This window comes from Quercus lobata, chromosome 8 (genome assembly GCF_001633185.2).
Source record: "Quercus lobata isolate SW786 chromosome 8, ValleyOak3.0 Primary Assembly, whole genome shotgun sequence".
In the NCBI taxonomy this organism is placed as follows: domain Eukaryota; kingdom Viridiplantae; phylum Streptophyta; class Magnoliopsida; order Fagales; family Fagaceae; genus Quercus; species Quercus lobata.
In genome coordinates, this window is record NC_044911.1 from 38,646,473 (window position 1) to 38,669,993 (window position 23,521).

The following is a 23,521-nucleotide window of genomic DNA, read 5'->3' on the forward strand; positions in this document are numbered from 1 at the left end:
TGACAATTCTGAAGAGGCAAAGCGTCAAAGGAGGTTGGTAACAAGAAATTTTTTGTTTTTTCAAATCTTGTTCAATGCTTCTCAATTTGTTTTTTTATGTTTAAATGGACTGCATCCCAATTTGAATTTTTTTTTTTTTTTTTCCATATTAGGAAGCAAGCAAATATAGAATCAGCTAAACGGTCTAGAAAAAGAAAACAAGACTTGATGAAAAACCTTGAGAAAGAGGTAATGCTTTATGTTTTTTGTTAACGCTAAATACTCTCACCAAGAATATCCTTATATGAATGATAATTTAAGTTTTCATGGTTTTATTATTATATAGGTTGAAGTTCTTAAGAATACAGCCTTAGAATCATCACAGGTTCACCGGGAGCTTAAAGAAAAGTGTGACAAAGCTCATTTTGAGAATAGAATTGCAGTAATTGATTATGTGACAATACCTTTACTGGTAAGTCTGAGAAACAAATCATGGAAGTACCAGGGTGTAAAATTACTTTCACTTTCTTTCTTTCTTTTCTTTGTGGTTTTTGCATTCATAGAGAATATGTTATTTATATATCATATGGATTTTTTCAGGTCTATAAGACTGAGCTACAACTTATGAGAGTGACAGGGTGCCACCCGCTTAATGACCCAATTTTTATATCTATGGCTAACAATGCGGGTCTGAATTTGTCGGATGTTAGAAAAAGCCTACTACGTGCACCTTCATATCCAAGCAAAGTTGGCATGCAGCAGGGGCAAAATCAAACTTTTCCGAATACTGGTTTGCATAGGACCATGCCTGGTTGAGACAATAACCAATAGAATAAGTATTAGTTTAGATTTATTGATGTTGATTTGTACAACATCTTTCTAATTGTTATTATGATTTAGTTAAATCACTATTGGTTGATTTGGATGTAAATGTAGGATTTAAGTTTTAATTTCTAGTTGAAATGACTTGAATGATATGTTAAATTGCCTTTTCTTTTGATGAAATTTATGAATGATTGAGCTTTATTAATTTTTTGAGTTGAAATTATTATGGAGGCTATCACTAATGTTTTTGTTGGAGCAACATGCCTAAAGTTCAACTCTTTTGTTATTAAATTCATATTAACCAATTTATAGTAGTAGTTGTTCTCTAGATCACTTGTAGGGGTGTGCGCGGGTCAGATTGGGCAGGTAAAAGCCAATATTTCTATCTAATCCGCCCTAGCAGGTTGGGAAAATTCCAATTCACCACCAACCCACCAAAGTCTAAATCTGGTGGATTGGTTACAAATTTTGGCGGTTTCAACTTAGCGGGTTAGGCGGGTTGGCATTAACAATGTTTTTTATTTAATTATCACAAACTACAATTTGTTATTGATAATCTCAAAATATAACTAATGCACACAAAAAACTAAATGTAGATTTCATTGAATAATCTCAATTCCAACACAAATATAGAGTCAATGAAAAAGAGATATATCATTTCTAACAAAAGTAGGCTCTGCCTCACAACTTAGGAAATAAAAAAATAATAGAATTAAATCAACAAACTCAAAGTCTTAACATTCCCAAAGTCACATCAAGGATTCAAAATAATAACATACCAACATAACAAATAAACTTCAAAATGGTATGCATGGTCTCAAAAGCCATAATGTAATCAAATTAAACCCACTGAAAATAAACTCAATTCTAACAAAAGTTCTTCACAAAATAGACTTCATCAATCAACTTCAAGCTTGGTACCACTCCAAAAATTAAGTTGAACTTCTCCAAAGCAAGTAGCAACCTAATCAATCATCCACAACATAAGATAAAATTAGGAATGTTATTGTTATCTATATAAGATAATGAAAATTGCACATAATCCTAAGTTGCTTTAAGTACAACAATGCCAAATATAATGATGCAATGGTAAATCCCACATATGAGCTACACTGGCAACAAGCATTTGAACACTTGATTTTACTTTGTTATTATATTGTTCATGTTATCATTTATAATGTAATCAATCTAATCAAGTTTAAGCAAATGAAGATAGAGAATGGATGTTACCTGCCTAAGCCAAGTTCCTCAAAATCAACTAAATCAATTCTCCACATCTTTTATATTTAAAGCAGCAAATTCTGAAATAAAAATATTATATATAATAAACATGTTACTACAATTAATCAAAACTAACTAAATTAAAGTATCCATGAACCAACTTCAACAAATAATTAAAAAAAAAAAATGTTACTTGACTCAATTTCTTCATATTTTTCTATGTCATCCATAGCCTCTCAAAGGTTGATTGGAATTGGTGAAGACCGCAACCAATTCTGTCCACAAATAAGAGCCTCCACCATCTTTGGAGTTAGAGAACTTCGAAATGGATCAAGTACATGTCCACCAGTACTAAAAGCTGACTCAAAGGCCACTGTGGAGACTAGAATAGCCAAGACATCTCATGCTATTTTAGAGAGAATTTGATACTTGTGGCTATTAAGCTTCCACTATGCCAAAATATCAATTTCAGCATTGCCTAGACCCTTACAATTTTCTGTCAGAAACCTATCCACTTCAGATTTATTCTCCAAACTTTCTGCCTCCTCCAAGTGTTTCTTATATTGAAAGGCAAATGACTTGCTATCATCTTCCTCCTCATCATCAACATCCATCTCTTCAAAAGTTTGACATAAACTAGGTTTTGCAACATTAGCACTAGTATCCTTTTGAAGATAGTGCTCATATAATTTTTTTAATTTTGCCTCCACCATTGCTGTTAGTTCTTCTACCTTAGATTTCTCATAAACTTGTTTAAAGGAAAACATGATATATCTCAATTAATAACGAGGGTCTAGCACAACAACAACATACAACAAAAAATTGATATTTTTAATATTCTCCCAATATTTGTCATATTTCTTTCTCATGCTAGCAGCCATATTCTTTAACATATTATCCTCACTTCTACTTAAAGTCAACAATTTAGATTGCATTGACACAAGTTCATGGAAAAATGCATTAGATGTGACATATAAAGAGCCTGAAAATCGCAAAGTCACCTTATAAAATTTTTTAGAAATTGCACAAAGATTCTAGCCTTTCCCCAATCAAGCACATTAGGAGGCCCAATATTCTTTCTCCCCCTCCCTTTTCCTCTCCCATTATCATCCTTAACCCCAACCTCATTCTCATCATTATCATCATCATTGAAATATGAGTCAAATTGTGAGTCTTCCTCTTGTAGCTGCTCAAAAGCATTTTGGAACTTCACAGCTGCCTCCAACATCATATAGGTTGAATTCCACCTAGTTGGAAGATCTAGGCATACTAGACTTTTACTAGAAATTTTTTCACGCTCTACACAATTCTCAAAAGTTTGAAGCCTAGATGGAGAAGACCTAACATATCTCACTGCATTTCTAATCTTAACAACTGATTCATTTTGATCTTTTAAGCCCTCACACACAATAGGATTAACAATATGTGCACAACACCTCATATGCAAAAATTCATTATCCAAAATGGTGGTCTTCCAATCCTTAGTTTTTCTTTTTAGATATTGTATGGCAATATCATTTGAACTTGCATTATCAAGTGTGATTGTAAATATCCTATCTATCCCCCACTCTTGCAAGCACTTCTCAATATGCTTACCAATTGTGACACCCTTGTGATTAGGAACAGTACAAAAATTTAAGATTCTTTTATGCAAGTTCCAATCATTATCAATCCAATGAGCCGTAAGACACATATAGTTAAGATTTTGAATTGATGTCCAAGTGTCAATGGTTAGGCATACTCGTTGCTTTTGAAATGCTTTTTTCAATTTTTTCTTCTCTTCATAATAAAGATTCATAAAATCACGAGCAACAGTGGTGCGACAAGGGATAGTGAACCTAGGTTCCAAAACCTCAACAAAAAACTTAAAGCCTTCCTTCTCTACATGCCTAAAAGGTAACTCATCAACAATTATCATCTTTGCTAGGGCATTCCTAGCAATTTTTTCACTAAATCCCACTGCTTTAAGAGCAGATTGCCCTTCTTCTTTTTTAAGAAAATAAAGTGTCTTTTGCTTTTTGTCTACGACCTTATAAGGGGACGTGGGGCATTGATTATAAAGATGATTCCATAAATTACTAGTCCCATCCCTTTTCCCACGACATCCATAGTCTTTACCATAGTAATTACATACTGCTCTAGGGTAATTAGGATCACAATCACCCATCATTGAAAAGTGATCCCAAACTTTAGATTTTTTTTCATTTTAGGACGCTTAGGAGGAAGTGCATTGGTGGTTGGAGACTCGGTTTTGTCATTGGGTTTTTCATTGTGGGCACTAGATGTTTCACCCTCCATCACCTATTAAAAAAATTAGACAAAGACAAAGAATAAGATGAACCGTAAGAATATGTAATATATAACAACATATTAACTTGAATATACAATGAACAATAGATACTTGAATATACAATGAATTGCCTCTGCCAGAAATAGAATGACTTTACATGTAATATATTAACACTTTTTATATTATATAAATTAATCAAATGATGGAAACTGGAATAAGAAAGACACAAAAGCTAAACAATACAAGACAAGAAAGCAAATAAGCAATTACCTTTGTGCTGTCAGTGAAGAGTTGAAAGGATATAAAATAGGTTTCTATTAACACTTTTTATATTATATAAATTAATCAAATGATGGAAACTGAAATAAGAAAGACATAAAAACTAAACAATACAAGACAAGAAAGCAAATAAGCAATTACCTTTGTGTTGTCGGTGAAGAGTTGACAGGATATAAAATAGGTTTCAAAAAGGTTAAAGAAGAAAAAGGGGAAAACAACGGCTGAACTAAAGGTGTAGGCAGTGAGAAGAAAAAGTGAGACTTAGAGTGTATAAATACAAATAGTATAAATATAATGTATATACGGCTGAAGTAAATGGGGTGGGTGGTAGGTAAGAGTGTTTAGGGTTTCAATATGACTTTTTAGATTTTGTTTAAGGAATTTTTTGAAGGTTGGTTCTGTTTAGGGAATTGATGATTAATTAGCTGTAAAAATTTATTAGGTGAATTGATTAACTTTAAATACTTAATAATTTCAACTAATATATATATATATATATTTTTTTTTTTTATGTATGTAAAATTATTAATTAAGTGGGCGGGTCGGGTTGTAGTGGGTTGGCAATTTTTCAATCCAAAACCCAATCCAATTCGTAATTTTGGGGGTCCAACCCAAACCGCCTAACTTAATGACCCGCACATGGCGGGTGGGTCGGTTGCGGGTCGAACGGGTTAGCGGGTTAAGCGGATATTTTGCACACCCCTAATCACTTGATCTTAGATTTTGAAGTCCAAATGCAACCTTGGTGAAAATACTTTGTATTTTCTCAATCTCAGTGTTGAAGTTTATTGCCCCACATCTGTACTGTTCTCCCATTCCTTATTCTATATCTTGTTCCTCGTTGCAGCACTTTACTAGCTTCTATATACTTCTCCATGAAAATAATGCATTATGACCAATATTTGCTTCTATTTGCTTTTATGATTCTTGAGTAAGTACTTGTGTAATTCATCTTTATGATTTAAGAAAGTGGATATGCCTCATTAGAGAATTTATGCTTTAATGAGGAATTGTAGTTTATCATTCCATTATGTTAGTGCAATAAAATTTGTAAGTTTTATCGATTATTTTTTAGAATAGACAAGTATTCAAACCAAAAACTTAATTTCCTGATCTTTCATAAAAGGACTCTATACCTGACTTATACGAAAAAGTCGTGTCTAAGCTCTTGCATGAGACTGCTTTTAGAACAATGGTGAAAAATAAATACTTTCAATAAAAAGGGAAATAAAATTATATCATAACCACATTTATGGTGATGAGTTAATTGATGATTCTTTTGAATGCCATGTAAGCTCTGTTGTGGTCACTGGTGCATGTGCATCTATGAGTGATCAAGTATAAACTCTTCTTCTAGAAATTAAAGAGGTTTGTCTACTTAATCTCTTCTCGCCATCCAATTATATCTCTTATGATAAATTTTGAATGAGTTTCAAGTCCTAACTAAAGAGAAAAAGGGAGTTCTCAAGTTATTAATGTTGACACCCTATTTTGCAACCTGCATTTAACCTCACATGGAGGGTAAAAGGGTAATTTCACCTTAGAAATATGCTTCTTAATTCTAGTCATTATATCTTTAATCTCATTTCACCAAAATGATCTTGATGTTGTAACGATTAAATCGATTGGTCATAAGCCCGAATCGGACCACTAGATTGAAAGTTCATCAAATCAAGTTTTAATGGTTGAGATGCACCATCACAAATTGAGTCCGACTATATGTGATTATGAACAATTGGTTTCAATTGGCTATAAGTATAATCAATTTGATATCAATGATGTGTCATAATTTAATTGGTTAGGACTACATTATATGGTAGGGTTGCACACACCTAATTAACTAGATAGTTAAACATTAATTATTCAATGAGTAATTTGTGCAATTATCTTTTAATTAGGGTAAATTTGGAACCAATTAAGTCTGAAATGGGAGTGATTGGAGCCATTTAAGATTAATTGGGAGTTAATTTGGAACCTATTAATGTTAATTGTGCTGAAACCATTTTCTAACAAATGACCTCTGCTCACTATTTCATCAATATCTCTCAGAATATTTTGAATCTGTGAATGAAGTTATTTTTCCCAGAAACTAGACATCCGGGGCTTCAATTTGAGTACAAAAATGAGACAATTCCGATCAGAATTGAGTTAGATATGATTTTTCGAAGTTGGCTCTACAGGCTGTTACAGCAGCTACGGGAAAACCGAACTTTGTTTGCTCCTCACTCTCATCAATCTCCACATTTAATGCACCAAATTTCCCTAAAGGCTAAAATGAGGTTTAGGTTCATGATTCTTTGTCAACCCTCATTAAATGGCTTTCCATTCATATTTCCTCCACCACTACTATATAAACCCCTCTTCTTCTTCATTTCAAGACACAAAAAACCCCCTCTCTTGAGTTCTAGTGAAGTTGAGTAGTCTTGTCATATCTTGGTCTTCTTGAGACTCAAGATATTGAGTGAGACTCACTCTTCCTCTCCTAATTCTTCTTTTCCTCCACCCTTAGAACCTCTACCAAGAGTCTCCTCCTCCACCATATGGATCTTGCATAAAGGTATAATCAATTTCCCTAACTTGTTTTTTGTGTTGCCATGATGAGAATTTAGGATTAAAGCATAATAGTAACCATTTAAATTTTCTTGAATATGTTTGAATGTTCTTAAATGTTTTTATGTGTTCTTCATATATTCTTGGTTATTCATCACATGCTCATACATAACACTAGCTTTGATCTTAAATCCACATCAAAGAACATGAAAAAGATGTTTGTTTAATAATTCTTTTAAATTCTTGAATCTAGGATATCATCATCCACACATATTCACTAAAGTTTATTTTTTAATCCAAATGTCATACTTAATAAATTGAATTAGGGTTTATCACATACACACACATTAAATTCAACATGCAAATTAATTGATAACATATTGGATGATGTGATATGAATGATGACCACCATAGTCTAGAAGACCGGTTGCACCAGGCAAGGTGGGTGCCTAACACCTTCCCACCTTGTAACATAGCCTCCGAACTTAGATCAAGGGTTAGTAGATCAAATGCTTGTCCATGTAATTTTCGATTTTTAGATTGTAACTAGGAAATAAAGCCATGTACTTTATCTTAGATTGTGTCTAGGACCAAAGTCATGTAATTTTCCTATGATCAATGTAAATTCAATTACAAATTAATAAAATGAGAAATTTTTCAATTTTGGTTTTCTTATTTATTCCAATAATTAAATAAGTGGCGACTCCATTGTAAAACCCTTAATCTAAAAGGGAAAATATAACTAGTCGAACCTCCATTTTGAGGGACAATAACACGACTCCACCCATCCACGTGGGTTTGGCCCAACATTCCTATAAAAACGGGCCGAGAGCGCAGTCTCTCACAATTAATAAACCACAAACAATGAATATCATAGTAATTGGTGGATTGGAATCAACTATATGCCTCTAAATGGTATCTATATTTAGGAAGTAAAAGTGTCTAAAATCTAATTGTGGTTGTGCTAGGTGTGTAGATAGCAAACTGTTTCACTAAGTTTATTTTATATACCTATGAGTTCATTATGTGAGTATTGTCAAACTATTAAGATGCTTAGAATGTAGCAAATACCCCTTACCTAGCATGATATAAAGGGAGGTTTTTTTTTTTTTTTTAGAAATTAATCTCAGATTCTCATAAATCTAGTTCAATTTCTATAAAAACATGGGTTCTTGACTTAATTTTCTTAGATTATTGTGGGGGCTTTTTCGTATTGTTGGGCCTCAACCCTTTTTGCTACACTATGGCCCATTAATCTAAGGTAGGAGAGTTGGGACTAGCCTTGCTAGGATTGCACTTCAAGCCAGCTTGTGCACAAGTCAGGCTTACCCAATGTAGATGTGTCTTGACATGAGTATTGTAGGCTAGACATAAGGTGTGGTCATAGCGGGAGTGATTGTTACAAGTATTATGGCGGGAATACGCTACAGTAGGATAACTAAGATAATAAAACATGCTAAATAAAGCTAACACCGTGAATAAAGTTAATAGAGTTATAGCAGGATAACACGTCAAACAGAAATAACATTATAGCAGAAAAAGACAAACAACTTAGTAACTTCTAGTCAAGCAATAAGGAAATAATCCTGATAAGTATAATTACCAAAATAACTCGTTTGTTGGATTATGGACTAAGCCATTCAGCAAAGACAAATCCAAGAAGGGAACCAATCTCCAAGGCAGGTAACCTTAACAGAGGCTCCTGCCATATAAGTTACTCACTCTGGAGAAAGGACCTAAGTGGTTTGAGCTTCAATTTACAACCTTCAGAGAGTGGGTATGTCAAGAGGAAGAGAAAATGTGGTCATGCATGCCTCTATTCCTACTGCCTTATTTTCTCTCCAGTTTTCTTTTACTTAGTCTGTCTATCTTTTCTTTCTCTCTTCGTGTTTTCTCCTCCCTATTCTTTCTTACCTCTTGCTTCTTCTTTTTCTTTTCCAACTTTTACTATTCATGGCTACCCCATTTTATACCATCTTCCATTATAGAATTTACCCATTTTGTCCCTCAACTGTTTTTGGCTTCTTGTCGGCATCTCTCCAAAATTACCCACTACCCTGTCGGTTGCCCAATCATTACCTCTACTCAGAGAGTGTTGGTTGTACCACTCTCCATTTTCAAACAAAATTACTTGTCTTATTTCTTACCTCTCTCTGTTTCTGTTTTACCCCAATGGATAAGGATTAAGCTACCTCACCACCTACCTTTATGGCAAGCATCAAGTGGTCATAGCTCACACTTACCTCTTTTGGGTGAAATGTTATCCCAGCAGGACATTCCTCCAAAGAAGCTAAGGCGGAAACCCCAGAATAGACCCCCTTTCTCTCCACTGCCAAATTACACCCTCTAAATACCTTGACCCATGGCCCACCTCCCATGTATTGGTTGGGTACAAGTAGGTGGTGCCTTGGTCCTTTATGTGAATTCTACTTCGTCTGTGTTTGTCTCCTTCTGGCCTTCACACCATTTCTACTACTCTTGCGTTGTCTGGTTCTGCTGCGCGTACTAGTTTGTGCTTATCCTTTGTGCCGTGAAGGATGCGTGGGCTTTTGGGCTTATGTTTCCTTCCTTTTATCCTTTCCTAGGTTAGGTATTGTCCAGGCGAAAACCTTTGTCTCCATAGCCTGCTGGACCCATGTTTTTATCTCTCTTCTTCATGGTCATAGGGCTTTTAGCCATTAATCTTACCATACTGTTTCATTGTGTTTGCTATAGCCTTGTCTTGCTTTTACTTCTTATTACCTCCGTGGGCTTGTTGGCTGGTGTTCCTGCCATGTCAGCCCATTGACTTATTAATTCTTTCATTCGAGCTTCCTCAACCCATTTACTACATCTTTACCTCTTATCACTCTTATAGGCTTGTTGGCCATCATTCCTGTTATGTCAACCCATTGAGTTTACCACTTTATTCCTTAGGCTTTCTCAGCCCATTTATTTCTTCTTTACCTCTCATTACTCCCATGAGTTTATTGCCTTATTCTTTGGGCTTCCTCAGCCCATTTACTACATCTTTACCTCTTATCACTCTTATGGGCTTGTTGGCCACTACTCCTACCCTGTCAACCCAAATAAGTTTACCACTTTATTCCTCGGGCTTCCTTTGCCCAATTAAGTTTACCTCTCAACCGCTCTCTTTCACCGTCGGCCACCCTCTCTTGCCCTCAAACACTCCCCTCACAACCTCACTCAACCTCACGGCCCCATGACCTCGTTTAGCCTCACAGCCTCGTTCAGCCCCATGGCCTCACTCAGCCTCGCTGCCCCTTACCTCTCTCACTCTCACTCTCGTTTTCTCTCAGCCGCCCTTCACCCAGTCACCTTCACTTTCATTCACTCACCGATCCACCCTTACCCTCACTCTCATCACATGGTAGTTGCTATTTGTCACGGAGGAGCACGAGATTGTTAGATTGGAGCATGGGATTGTTAAATCGGAGAGAGATGAGATGATCGGAGGATGGGATTGTGTTTCTGTTTATGTGTGTGTGTGTGTGTGTGTGTGTGTGTTTTTTTTTTTAAATGAGTGAAAAATCTATATTAACAAAGAAGAGCAAAAAAAAAAAGAAAGCTGATTTGTGTTTTTGTTTATGTTTATGTTTGGGTTTGTGATTTGTGTTTCTAATTTGTGGTTGTGATTTCTAGTTGTAAAATCGATTTTTATTTTTTAATTTAAGATTGGGTCAGATTGGGCCATGGCTTTAGATTAGGCCTAGAAGTGGCTGGATAGGGCTCGTGGGGCCCCAATGGGGTAGGTTTAGGGTTTAAAAAAGCCCGTTTATCAAATGGGCTGGGTTTGGGTAATGAGGGAGGACCCATGGGTCGGGTTTGGGCATCAAAAAACCCGCCTTGGACCCTACTCGTTGCCATTTTTATTTATATGTGGAAGGGAGGGGGGGGGGGGCATGGTCCCCACAAAATTGTTTAAAAATTGTCTAAAGCTGCTAAATTTGAAGACTTGAGCAATTATTTTAGGAGCTACCCCCCAAAGAAAAAAAATTGGCCCCCCCTAACTTGACTTGAGTTGTCCACATTTTTCTTCCATTAAAACTTACTTTTCATTTTTAATATTTTCCACTAATTTACTATTACAATATTAGTCTTTCGCCTTTACTATTGGAAACTGTGACATGTTAGCCAATTACCTTGATATAGAAGTTTTACTTTTTCGATTTCCAAGCTTCCATATGTGATATGCTGCTCAAAATTCCCACCCTTTCAAACTGCTCTTCTACCACCAGCTGTTCAAGTTCCACTAGTGTGCTATATGCTCACATCTCATTCTCATTTAGTATTTAGATCCTCTATTTTCCTTAAGAAGAGTAGCAAAAATGACTTAAAATATTTAGAGGTACGAAATTCTTATTCACCTTCTTTTTTTCATTTTCTTTTTTTCATTTCTATTTATTTATTTATCCTATAGTTTATGATTTTATTTTCCTTTAATTTATTAAACCAATTCATATGCTTTGTTCAAACTCTTATTCTACCCCAATAACTTGATGTGAAAGTCATCTTGGCTTTTTATAGTATATAGTTTCATATCGGTTTATACTGATTTTGTTATATTTAATTTCTATTTATTGTATGTCTTCTCATAGATGTAGTCAAGTGTTGTTATTAATTTCTTGAATGTTAAAAACTCATGGTTATTAAAGGAATAAGAGAAACTTAAGGGGAAATGACCTTAAGATATTCAATTGGTCATTTAGTTTTGTTAATTGCTAATAAAAGTTATATTGATTAAACTAAAGACAAAGTTTAGTTACAAAATTGGTTGCAGTTTTAAACTACAACCTTACTCAATATCTTTTTATTGAAGGTGAATTTAAACAAATCCACCGTTAAATTATATCTTCAATTTTTACAAAATTTCTAGAAAATTAAAGATTAATAACTATATCGTCAATAAATTTTTTAAATAGCAAGTTTTTGTAGTTTAAAACTATATATAAAATATAAACTTATAGATCATATAGTAAATAATATCTGATTAACATAAAATTTGAAATATATATTAAAAGCGTAAAAAACATGTAATTCAACGGTTAAGATTATAGCCTTAGGTTATAACTAATTTTATAACTAAATTTTGTACTTAAACTAATACACAATGGCATTTATCTACTTTAAGTTTTTCTTGAATTTTGACTCGGTACTCGGCCCCCAAAATCAGAAATTCCTAGTTCCGGCCTGCCACCCACAACCCGTGAACCCAGTGGACAGCTAGACTCTTAAACACTTTTGGTGACGAATTTTGTCAATGTGTTAGTACTAAATTCCTTTCTTTTAAGGCGATGCAGTGCGCTTTAAGAAGCTCAATTCTCGCTGCTAAAATTACTTTTAGAAACGAACAAAATGCCATCTCTTTTGGAAAAGGCAAACAACGACGATTTCCTTGTAGGTTGTACACAAAATAAAAACGCAGTCAAACAGGCAAAGATGCTAAAGTGACGGACACCATGACCATGCTCATCATCGCCTCCACAACTAGTAGTACTAGCACTAGGGCCTTCACATTCGCATTCAAATACTCTCTTTCTTCGTCTCTCGCATTCAAAATAAAGACCCACTTCCACATTATACACTCTAAACCCAGAATAACCCTCTTCCTCCTCAGACCCATGTCAAGCTCAGCCTCTCGCTCTCCTGCCAATGGGTCTGTTACATTGCAGGAGTGGCAGGCCTGGGGCACCAACTCTCCTTTGCCAACTATGGTCACCGATATCGTTGACCAAATGAAGGCTTTGGAGATAGATATTGACGCCCACATGACCTTTGGTGGTAGCGGTGGCAAGCTCCAGGTCCTTCTTCAACTTTGTTTTCTTTTGTTTTTTTCTTTTTTTAATAAATTTAATTTAATTCTTTGTTTGGTTTCTGGGAAAGCTAAGGAAAGAAGTACTCACAAATTCGAGCTGGGTGTTGGAGAACACTGAGCATCACTTTTGTTTGTTGAAAAAAAAGGAGGAAAAGAGAAGAATAAATCTGTTGGGTTCATTTATTTATTTACTTATTAATTAACCAGAAACATCAATTCAAAAGGGTCTAATTAATTGAGGTGGGTACCAGGAAAATAGAAGAATGGTGATGATTTGATGGAATTTCTATCAGCATTTTTCATCCTTATGTTAATAGCATTTCGGCTTAGTTTTGTGGGAACCTTTAAACAACTGTAACTAATTTCTCATTTATTGAGTTTCTAAACCATAATGTCATAAGACTTCTATGTCAATTGTTGTTCTTTTTTTATTTGTTATATAGGCTACATTATTTGCAAATTATGATCATGGAATAGATGATGAATCAGCTATGAATTAATACTTTTTCTAATATAAAATGGGTATATAAGTGCAGAGGCTGTCTCAGTGTTATTATTTCCTTCTATAATCATCAAGCAATATTTCAAGCATATCTATTTTCCATTTGACATTTGATTTCATGACTATTTTTAGCATATTGCTTATGTTGAACTACATATCTAAAATTATAGCTGAGGTAGGGTTTTTCCTTTTGGAAACCAAAGCAAATGAAACATTGGACTTGCATTTATTTGAAATCTTGGATTTTTATCAATTGATTAAGTGTAATTTTTGAAAAACCAACTCTATACATGTATGATGAAGAGTTTAGACAATAGTATTCATTTATAGTTTGTCTTTCACAATGTACAATGATCCTCTACTCCCAAACACCTCTATCTGGAACCTGCCATAAGGGGTGTTAGATCAATGGAAAGGGAGTTCAAATTCCTCATAGTTATACACACATGATGTCGACTTTAATTTTGTTAAAGAAAGAGTTGTCTTACAGGGAAAAAAAAGGAAGTTTCTGTGTTTCAACCATGGTCACTGGTGGTTCAGTAATCACTGTTTACTTCTAGCTCTATTGGGTTTGCTCCGATTTGTAGAAACCATATTTGTAATATTCTACTTTAAATTCCAGGGCGATTTTAAGGTTCAAGAGGACAAAAAGCACCGAGCAACATATCAGGCTTTAGGAGATTCTGAAAAAAAGCTTCAATTTTTTTCAGCTCGACAAATAGCATGTCGCTTGCTTGGGAGTAGGGGTTACCTTTGTCAGAAGGTATTTGTTTGCTGTATAGAATCATTGCAATATTTTGCTGGGTGTTACTTTCGATTTTCTTTAATAATTTGGTTGGTAGCTTGGCATTTTTGAGGGCCAAGATCTGTTTGATGCATATCAGAAGAGGATAAAATGCATTTTCATAGTTTCAAAATTGTTTCATATTTTCATAATTATGCAGTGCTGGCTTCCATTTGAAGACTGTATGTGTTCTAGAGTCATGCCCTGCAGTCTATGGCGTGGAATGCGGTTCTGGTTGTATATGCATCCAAAGGTTTTGCTATTTCTGCTCATTTTGTGTATCAGATTTCCTGATGCAATAATATCTTTCGAAGTTCATTTGACCGACAGTCAAAAAATTGTAGGATTTCCTTCGCCAGAACAACACTGGAAAGTTGTTATGGCAAGTATTTGGTGTTGAAGCTGCAACGTTGTGCCTCTTTGGCATTACTGAACAGGAAGAAATCATGTGGAACACTTTCAAACATGCAGGTCACTTGCAGTCTTCTTGCTTTATTGTGATTATGAAATTTTACATTAGTTGATGGCAGTATGGTACTGTTAAAATGTGTAACTTTTGTATATGGAAGTTGTTTATTGTGCTTTTAATATCAATTCAAAGTAAGTTCTAATTTCAGTGTGGTGAAATTTTATTTTTATTTAAGTCCTCATACATCCAACACTTCATTATTGAGTTTCCTACTTGAAACACGTTCAACTATTCATACAGAATGTTTGGATTTCTAGTGTTGGCATATTTCATGCCAAATTTCATTGTATTGTTCTACAAATGATTTCATGTATTTGTACATTTTTAGCCTGAATTGTATTTGAGATGAGAGGTTCAATTGCTGGAAGTGGAGTTGCTGCATCAAGATTTCGCTCAAGTGAAAATGGCATATCAAGCAGATTTCGAGTGAAATGGAAGTTTTTAAAATATCGTTGGGCAGAGAGTTTTGCTTGAGACTAGTCTGACTTTCCTTTGAGTGAGTTTCAGAACTTGAGAGAATTCAGTTACTTTCCTTCCCCGCTGTACCCATTCAATTACCCCTCTCTAATATCTCATATGTGTCATATTAAACCCCAATTTTCAGATTGAAGATTGATTGAGCTACCCATTTCCTTAGAGCAAAAAACCCATGGTAGCCTCACACCTTTACCCTCTTCAATTGCCATATCCATTGAGAGGAGACCCAAGCCATCTATGGTAGATACCTTGAGTGATCTTTGATTGAAGCTTGGTGCTAGGAATCACAGGAGCAATCCCTACAAATCTTCAAGTGGCCTTGAAGTGTTCAAGTGCTTGGACTTGTGGTTGGTGTCCCAACTTGAGGAATCGGAAGCTAGTAAGGAGAAAGGATTGGTACAATTGGTTGCTAGGAGGAGCGGGGAGCTCGGATACATCTACTCTTACTTAGAACTTGGAGATTTTGTAAGAGTAATGTGTCGCAACTATCCTTATTAGTGGATTGATTTGGTACTATAGGCCCCTAGAGAGTTTTTGGCATTTGTGGGTTTTTCTTCTCTCCGTAAACACTTCAATGTGTTTGTGTGCATGAGTTATTGGGATTTGCTGTTTTGTTAATTTATCCATGCAATTAATCAATTGGCTAATTAAGTAACCAGACTTAATTGTGAAATTTGTTTTAAATTGGTAAAAACCATTGTTTCTCACAAAAGTTTATATTATTCTTTTGTTCTTGCAGCTACTGATACAATGGTTTTTAAATTGCAGAGGAGTCATTGATGTGATTTTCTTTGCTTGTTTGAATGTTATTGTTTCATTGATTATGGTTGTAATAAACTGCATGTTGAATCTTAAGGATGGGCATTTAGCTAAGCTAATATATTAAAGTTGATTGACCTCATTCTGAGCATGTTGATTTCACACCGTAATAGTATTGCATTTTAATCTTGTGGTATCACTTCTTCTGACCATATTATATTAATTTTCAGGAAAAAATAATGTTTGGTGCCTTTATCCCAACAAGAATGCCACATCAAAATCTGTTCAGGAAGCCTTTGGTCAAGAATCTTCAGCAGATCAGAAATGCACACAATTGATGGTACTCTTTACTTTTAACACAATGTACTTTGCTAGATTTCTTTTTGTGGCTTTTACATATAACTGTTGCAAATCTTGAATTATATTTGGGATTATCATGAATTAATAGTCATTAGAACTGAAACTAAAGTGCAGAAACTAATAAATTTGTTGATCATGTCTCACCAAGTCACCATATGAATGCACCGCGTGAAAAATTAGGACGATCAGTTATTACCGATTGTTTTATTTATCATGTTCTTTTAAGCTGTGTTAACTTATAATGATTAATAATAATAAAATACTTATAAAAAAAAACTTATAATGTTTAATTCAAAAAATTTGTACGGCAATAATATTGAGTTGCTTGCTTGCTTCCTGTCTTGCTGATATGTTCTATCTGAATTAATTTCTTTTGTTTAAGTCATTGTCCATCATGACACTTCTCAGGATACACCCATGTTCATTTTGGCTTTCCCATGACCTTGCAGATCCTTTAATCTATACCATCTGCCTTTATTGCTGCAGCCTTAGGCCATCCATTTTCTAAATACATGACAAACCAATTAAACTGAAACCAAACAGGACAATTAGATCTTCTTCTTCTTCTTCTTCTTTTTTTTCATTTTAATTAACTGGCCACTTTGAAATGGAAGAAAAAGGCATTATTTTGGATGAATATGAAAATTAATTGTATGATAACAGACATATTCTAAGCTCAGAAAGCATTATCATGCTCGACAGAAAATTTGCAGGAACACAAAAGCTCTAATGTGGGAGAATCCATATGATATCATCAATCCATTGTGACAACAACAGAGTGATAGAAAGAGAATAATTTTGTGAAGAAAAACAAACAGCAGCTCTTTCATTTACTAGTGTAGTACTGTAGTGTGCATGGCCATTGCCCCTTGGCATTCTTTTAGTGAAACTACTTGTCGCAAAACGAAAAAGGGGGGGCACTAATCTTGGAAAATCTCAGCCAATCCTTAATCCATTGTAAATGGAAAAATAATAGAAAGATGCCATTCTCTTTGCATAACAACATAATTCAACTTGTAATTGATTGCCACCTTTTTCTTGATGTAGTTTTGGGTGTCTTAATTTGAAATTTATTATTTCTTCTTCCAGTTGAACAAGGTGGTAATTTTCATGTTGGTTCTACTGCACAGACAAATGGAGATAAAACTCTGAATTTCATTCTAATTGATGGTACCTGGAGCAATTCAAATGCAATGTTCAGCCGTCTTAAGGTGACCCTATAAAGCAATATTTTGTTCCTATGACTTTGTTTAACATGTTTGTTATGAATAATTGGGTTTACACTTTTCATTAACAAATAGCACACAATTATTTTCTTGTGTGAGTTATGCCACATATGTTTGGCCATAGATGATGCAAGATGCAACTACGTATTAGTCAGTCCCTGAAGGTGTCTCTTATACTTATGTTTTAGTCTTAGTGATTATGATGAAAAGCAGATCAGACCTATGGTTAGGATATCTGCCTCTGGGGAACAGAGAGACACCAAAATTCAGGAATCTCAGTTTTGTGTATAGTTTTTGAATATTGGCCTCCTTGTTGTTATAGGGACATTGTCCCTAGATCTGGATGATGCTATGGAATTTAATTTATGCTACTATGTCTTTTGCCTGTGCAGACAGATATATATATATATATATGGTATGCAGCTATTCCTATGAGATCAAAACATGATTTTTTTTTTGAGCCACAGATCAATTCTCTAGAATTGTTTATAGTTTTTTTTTTTCTTAATTATAATTGTATATAGTTAACATGGATAAAGTGTTGACTAAGCATTTATTTAATACTTCCTCCCTATTGTCCCACTTGAAATGCACAAGTTTTTGGCAAGCCAGTAAAAAATGAGTTTCACGCTTTCACCTACTGACCTACCTCAATATTTACTTTTCAATATTACATTTTTTACTTCTGCCTGGAAAAGAGAAAAATTAATCATATTTATTGTAATAAAATACAATTGACAAAGGTTATGTGGAAGTGTAAAAAATTATTCTTAACTTTGGAGGCAATGGACAAATATTATAGGGATGTAAAGACTAATACTTCGAAGAACTGTCATTTATAAATAATAATAAAAAAATAAAAAAATACTTCGACGAATTGTCCAACCTTCTTTTACTTATGTGGGCAACCCCCAAAGAACAATTTGAAGCTGACAACTCAACTAAACAGAAAAATTGTAGACAAATATTTGATTTCTGCTATTGAAAGTTCATTTATTTATTCGTTATGATGAACAAGTGTTGAGAAGTTTATTAACATACTGATTCTATGTGCAGGAACATGCAAAGTCAATTTGGGGAGCAGAAGACCTTCCTTGTATTTCTCTGGCTACTGGAGCGTCTGCTATGCATAAGCTTCGGTGAGAAGTGAAACGGGACTTTAAAATTCTTCCATTCTCTGTTTCTTTGTTCATTCGTCACTTTTCCATCTATGTTTAAGCTTCTTACTCATTAAACTTGCTTGGTAAATGGTAATAAATTATATTCTTTTGAGGGCAGGCCCCAACCATCTTGGGATCGTACTTGTACAGCTGCAGCAGCCATTGGCCTCCTCTCTGAGCTGCAACTTCTCCCAGAGTTTACATCCTATGGATTGGATAAACGAGCTGAAGCAGTAGAAGATGCTTTAGTGGCATTATTAGAAGCACTCACCACTAGGCGTCTTCGAATGGGCAGGTCCATCACACGTAAAGTAAGACACAGCAGAGATATCTGTTAACCAACTAGGCAAGAATGAGATTGATAGCAGCCATACTGATCACTTTGTTGTGGTGTTGGTGCAACCATGGCTTTGATGTTGAAGGAACTCTTTGTGATTGCTCCGAAGGGGATTGTTTTCTGGTAGTGCACACTAATTGGCATCAAGTCCTATTACCAAGTCTGTCAGACTCCCTAAGATGATGGTGCACACTAATTGACCAGTGATGCTCACATCACGTATAAATTAAATTCCATTCAAACGTGGCTTTTTTTTTGGGGGGGGGGGGTGTGTGGTTTGTGCCCCTGCCATAATTTTTTTTTTTTTGGTGTCAGGCCCTCCAACTTCAAACACTCATCTAGATGAAAAATTCTTACATAGTGCTCCAGGACTATATAATTATTACTCCATCTAGACGGGTCTTACACTTACTTTTGCTGATACTTTGTGCCGTCTACTTCCAAGTACATTGAAAGTTAGTTTTGCCAAATCTGATACCTTGGTAAACTAATTCAAAATTGAAATTTTTGATTATGGAAGTGCAAAGTTCTTTGCGGATGACCTGCTCTGTTTTTGGCCAAAGTCAATGTGCCAAAGCTGCAGAGATGTGAGAGGACGTTTAGGACTATTTTTGTGTTGCTTGGGGCCAAAAATTAATTTTAGTAAGTTTGAGACTTCTCTGTGCCAATGTTAATATGAACTGGGAGAGATTGTCTTAAGTTAGCAACCAATTTGGGTATAAATTTTTAAGAGATTTGAGTTGAACGTGGAGGTTGTGCGTTGTAGTTCATTAGTTAACGAATGGCTCTAGAACCAACTCCCTATTGAACCAATTGTTGATGACTGCATATAGCTCCTAAATCAGTTCCAAGCTTTTTAACTTTCCCATTCTAATCGGGAAGCAAACAAGCGTGTAGGTATTCATAGACTAGCCAGAGTGAAATGTTATTAATCGGAACCTTTGTTATCTTGGATGATCCATCAAACCGTATGTCGTGGTGCTTTCTTTTGGTGCATCTAATGCTGATACCACTTGTACAATTTCTTGTTAGTGTTTAATTTCATATACCATGACTATCACTTAAACCCCCTAGTATTATCTTTTGACAAGTGATAGCTTGACCAGGCAAAAAGGATCAGTAGTAATTGTTCTTGAGTAGAACAAGTTTGGAGCAAAAACCAATAATGTGTAAACAGTAGTTTTCTTTTTTTGGTAAATAAAAAAAATAGTTAGAGGGGACGATCAGTGTGGCTTCTCTACCTGAGTGAGACTATAGTAACGCTCTAACCGCTCTCGGGTTAAGACTCTACACCACAGTCGCTAATGAGCTAGGTGAACAGTTTACAAATGAGATATAAAAAGCTGCAACACGTTGCTAGTGGTGTAACTCAAATCCATACTCTAAGTCATGTTGGCCCAAGCCCTTACCACTAGATCAACCAACATGTTAGTTAAAGATTAGTGTTTATTACATACATATTAATGCACACACCTTTACAAATAAAGTCACGATTTACAATTGTTTTTCCGCATGTGTAAAGATGTGCTTTACAAGTTTCTGCCATGTATAAAATGTACTAGAACCCTCTAAACTTTGTATTGGTCGTTTGAAATTAGATCTCCTCATCCTCTATTTTCATCAACTTAGACTATTTAGTACATGAATTGAACTTTAATCACAGTGCCAAATAGCCCAAGGATATATAACATCCAGTCCACGTGACACGCACATGCCGCCTCATTCAAACCCAATTTTCAAAGTCACTCTCATTCTCAAACCTGTGTCTCACTGACTGAACCACATGCATGTATGCAATTAGGATTGCTTTGTATTTTCCAGTGGGCATTGGTCTGAGATTGAATTCTGTTTGGGAGTGACAACAAAATCGAGTTTGAATGAGGCCTCGGCATGTGCGTGTCACGTGCACTGGAGTTTGGAGTGGAAGTTAGATTTTGGAGTGCAAGTGAGTGGCACACAACAATGCAGATGCTAATAAAGTTTAAAATGTACACTTACTAAATTTGGCAAGATGAACCCAGAAATGGACAACTGGATTGAGTGGTACCAAATCTAAACCTTAAAGAAACCAACGTCTTACATTGTTGTTGTAGTAATAACATTCACAATTTCACATACAATAATAAGTGACTCTCTTTCTCTCTTGCCCCTAACAATAAAAACTTACGCGGTTTTTTCCCACCACATTTCCTGCACTTCTTCCGCAACTCTCTCCTTCAAACAAAAACCTTACAAAGTGTTGCCGAATTTGTGGGAAAGGCGGAGATTGTCGCCTCCACAGCCCGATCTTCCAAGCAACCATCGAAAACCCCCAAAAAAATTTAAAAAAAAATAATAATAATGGCATCTTTGAGTCATTTTCTTCTTTATTTCTTCCTCTTCTCCTTCTTCCTTATCACAGGCTTGGCCTCTTCTAATTCCTCTTTCCTTTCAGGTAATCTTCTTTTGCTTCCCTTTTTTTTTTGGGTGTGTGTGTGTGGAGTTTTTGACATTTTCATTATGAATTCTTGAATTACATTAATTTGGGTTTTTTTTTTTAATTTTTTTTTTTTAATGTTGCAGATGAAATATTTGAGTCACGTGATGAATCCACCGGCCGTGTCCTCCTTCAGGCCAAGAAGGGTATTACTTTGATCTCTTTTTCCTCTTGTGGCCTACTGTTTTTGTTCTTCCTTTTTTTTTTTTCTTTTTTTTTATGCTAATTGGTAATGCAACTGAAAAAATGAAAAATGTGCTCTAATTTTTGTCGATGCCGCTTTTCTTTCCTGGATTTCTCTTTGATCAACGTATCACATTGCAGGCTGATGTCTGAAATTTTAACAGTCATAATGGCATTGATTCCTAATAAATGGTGTAACATTTTTTTTAATCTGTTTCTGTTTCTTTTCGTACTTCAGATTTTTGAGCTTTTTATAAAATTTATTTTCTCATTTAAGAAGATGGGAAAGAGGATGTAGAAATATGGTTGTTTCTTGCCTATTTTATGATTTGCATCTATTCAATTCTATCGGAAATTCTAAAACTTTCTGCATAGCATTCAATATATTTTTGTGAAGCCCAAAAAAAAAAAAAAATGCTAAAAGTTATGGCTTTGAGGGTTCATACATTATTTACGATCAGCACCATGTCATGCCATATACATGTCATTTTCTAATAAGAAAAGTGCCTGCAACAATCTGTTTTTACACTTTCTTTCATTTTGCAACCATAAAGAATGAAAGAAAAAAAAGAACTTTTTTTATTAATAGTAAAAGAGAAGAAGAAAGAAATTAAAACAAAGAGAGTGTTAACTCTGAATTTATAATGTCATTTTTACATGATTGAGTTAGACGTGGAAGAGTTTCGATATGAAATTATATATGTTTCATTATGTGCAGCATGCACTGAAAACTTTGAGAACAAGAACTATACAATCCTCACAGCCCGGTGCAAAGGACCACAATACCCACCTGTGGTTTGCTGTAACGCTTTGAAAGACTTTGCTTGCCCTTTCGCGGATGCCATCAATGACTTGACAACTGATTGTGCTTCAACCATGTTCAGCTACATCAACCTCTATGGAAAATACCCACCAGGCTTGTTTTCCAACCTGTGCAGGGAAGGAAAGCTTGGTCTAAATTGCACTGATGTAGGACCTGATCCCGATGACATTAGTTATGGAGTTCATACAACTGTGACACACTCTACATTGCTAATCATCACTGCTGGCTTCATAGTCTTCTTATTATTCCATTGGTTCTGAAGGATGAAATTTATGAGAATATATTGCCACTTTTTACTATTTATTGGTTTAGTTATTCATTCCCTGTCCTAAAATATCTTTCCATTCTGTCTAACCTGTGATTTTTTTTTTTTTCTTTTTGTCAATTTCTCTAACAAGTCCTTCCTATATATCCACTTTTTTGGCATGCCCTCTGGTCTGGTTTCCTAGCTAGGTTGTGAGCCTGTGCCATTCATAAATCAACCTTTTAATTTTTTTTCTTAATTTCACATATGTAAAGTGACATACTGAGTGTAGCTTTATGTTTGAGATATATGAAAAGTACCGAGTTGAATTGTTCTGAAGCAAGGTAATTGGATTAGAGGGAATATATATAGAGAGAGCTTTGGGTGAGTTTTTAATTAGATTAATTTCTGATGCTGAAGTTTGACTAGAAATTAACTGGTTAAAATTGGTCTCTGATAAGTGCAAATTAAATCATGACCATTTTAAGGACATTACATCATTCTCTTTTGGGGTCAATTGCACGACTGTGCATTTTTAGGTACGGTTTTGAAACGTAACCAATAAGCAATGCATCTAGTGGTGCAAAAATTTTAATTTTTTTTATTTATATTGTGTTGTCTTTCTAAAATAGAAGGGAATAAAGAGTGGAAAGGTTGGTGTTAATGCGCCGGTCAAAATGTTATCAATCAATATATATATAATTAAAAGCTCATTGGGTTTTAGAGATTTCTTTAATGAATTGCTATGTCAATGCTCCGGAA

The 23,521-nt window shown here is 34.9% G+C and overlaps 2 protein-coding genes and 1 long non-coding RNA gene across 3 annotated transcripts; all 3 read left to right on the plus strand.

Moving 5' to 3' along the window:
• On the plus strand, positions 1 to 388 carry LOC115955674. The gene is made up of 3 exons (XR_004084173.1): positions 1 to 33; positions 153 to 228; positions 326 to 388. It is a non-coding gene; the product is annotated as an uncharacterized LOC115955674 (long non-coding RNA).
• A 12,088-nt stretch (positions 389 to 12,476) lies between these two features.
• LOC115958587 lies at positions 12,477 to 19,276 on the plus strand. Its single transcript, XM_031077017.1, has 8 exons — positions 12,477 to 12,945; positions 14,084 to 14,224; positions 14,406 to 14,498; positions 14,590 to 14,716; positions 16,181 to 16,290; positions 17,441 to 17,521; positions 18,593 to 18,675; positions 18,815 to 19,276. Exons 1-8 carry the CDS (start codon positions 12,604 to 12,606, stop codon positions 19,032 to 19,034), a joined length of 1,197 nt encoding a protein of 398 aa, XP_030932877.1. The 5' UTR covers positions 12,477 to 12,603; the 3' UTR covers positions 19,035 to 19,276.
• A 1,576-nt stretch (positions 19,277 to 20,852) lies between these two features.
• LOC115958244 (GPI-anchored protein LLG1-like) lies at positions 20,853 to 22,834 on the plus strand. The gene is made up of 3 exons (XM_031076646.1): positions 20,853 to 21,467; positions 21,596 to 21,655; positions 22,411 to 22,834. Exons 1-3 carry the CDS (start codon positions 21,374 to 21,376, stop codon positions 22,773 to 22,775), a joined length of 519 nt encoding a protein of 172 aa, XP_030932506.1. The 5' UTR covers positions 20,853 to 21,373; the 3' UTR covers positions 22,776 to 22,834.
• The last annotated feature ends 687 nt before the right edge of the window (positions 22,835 to 23,521 follow it).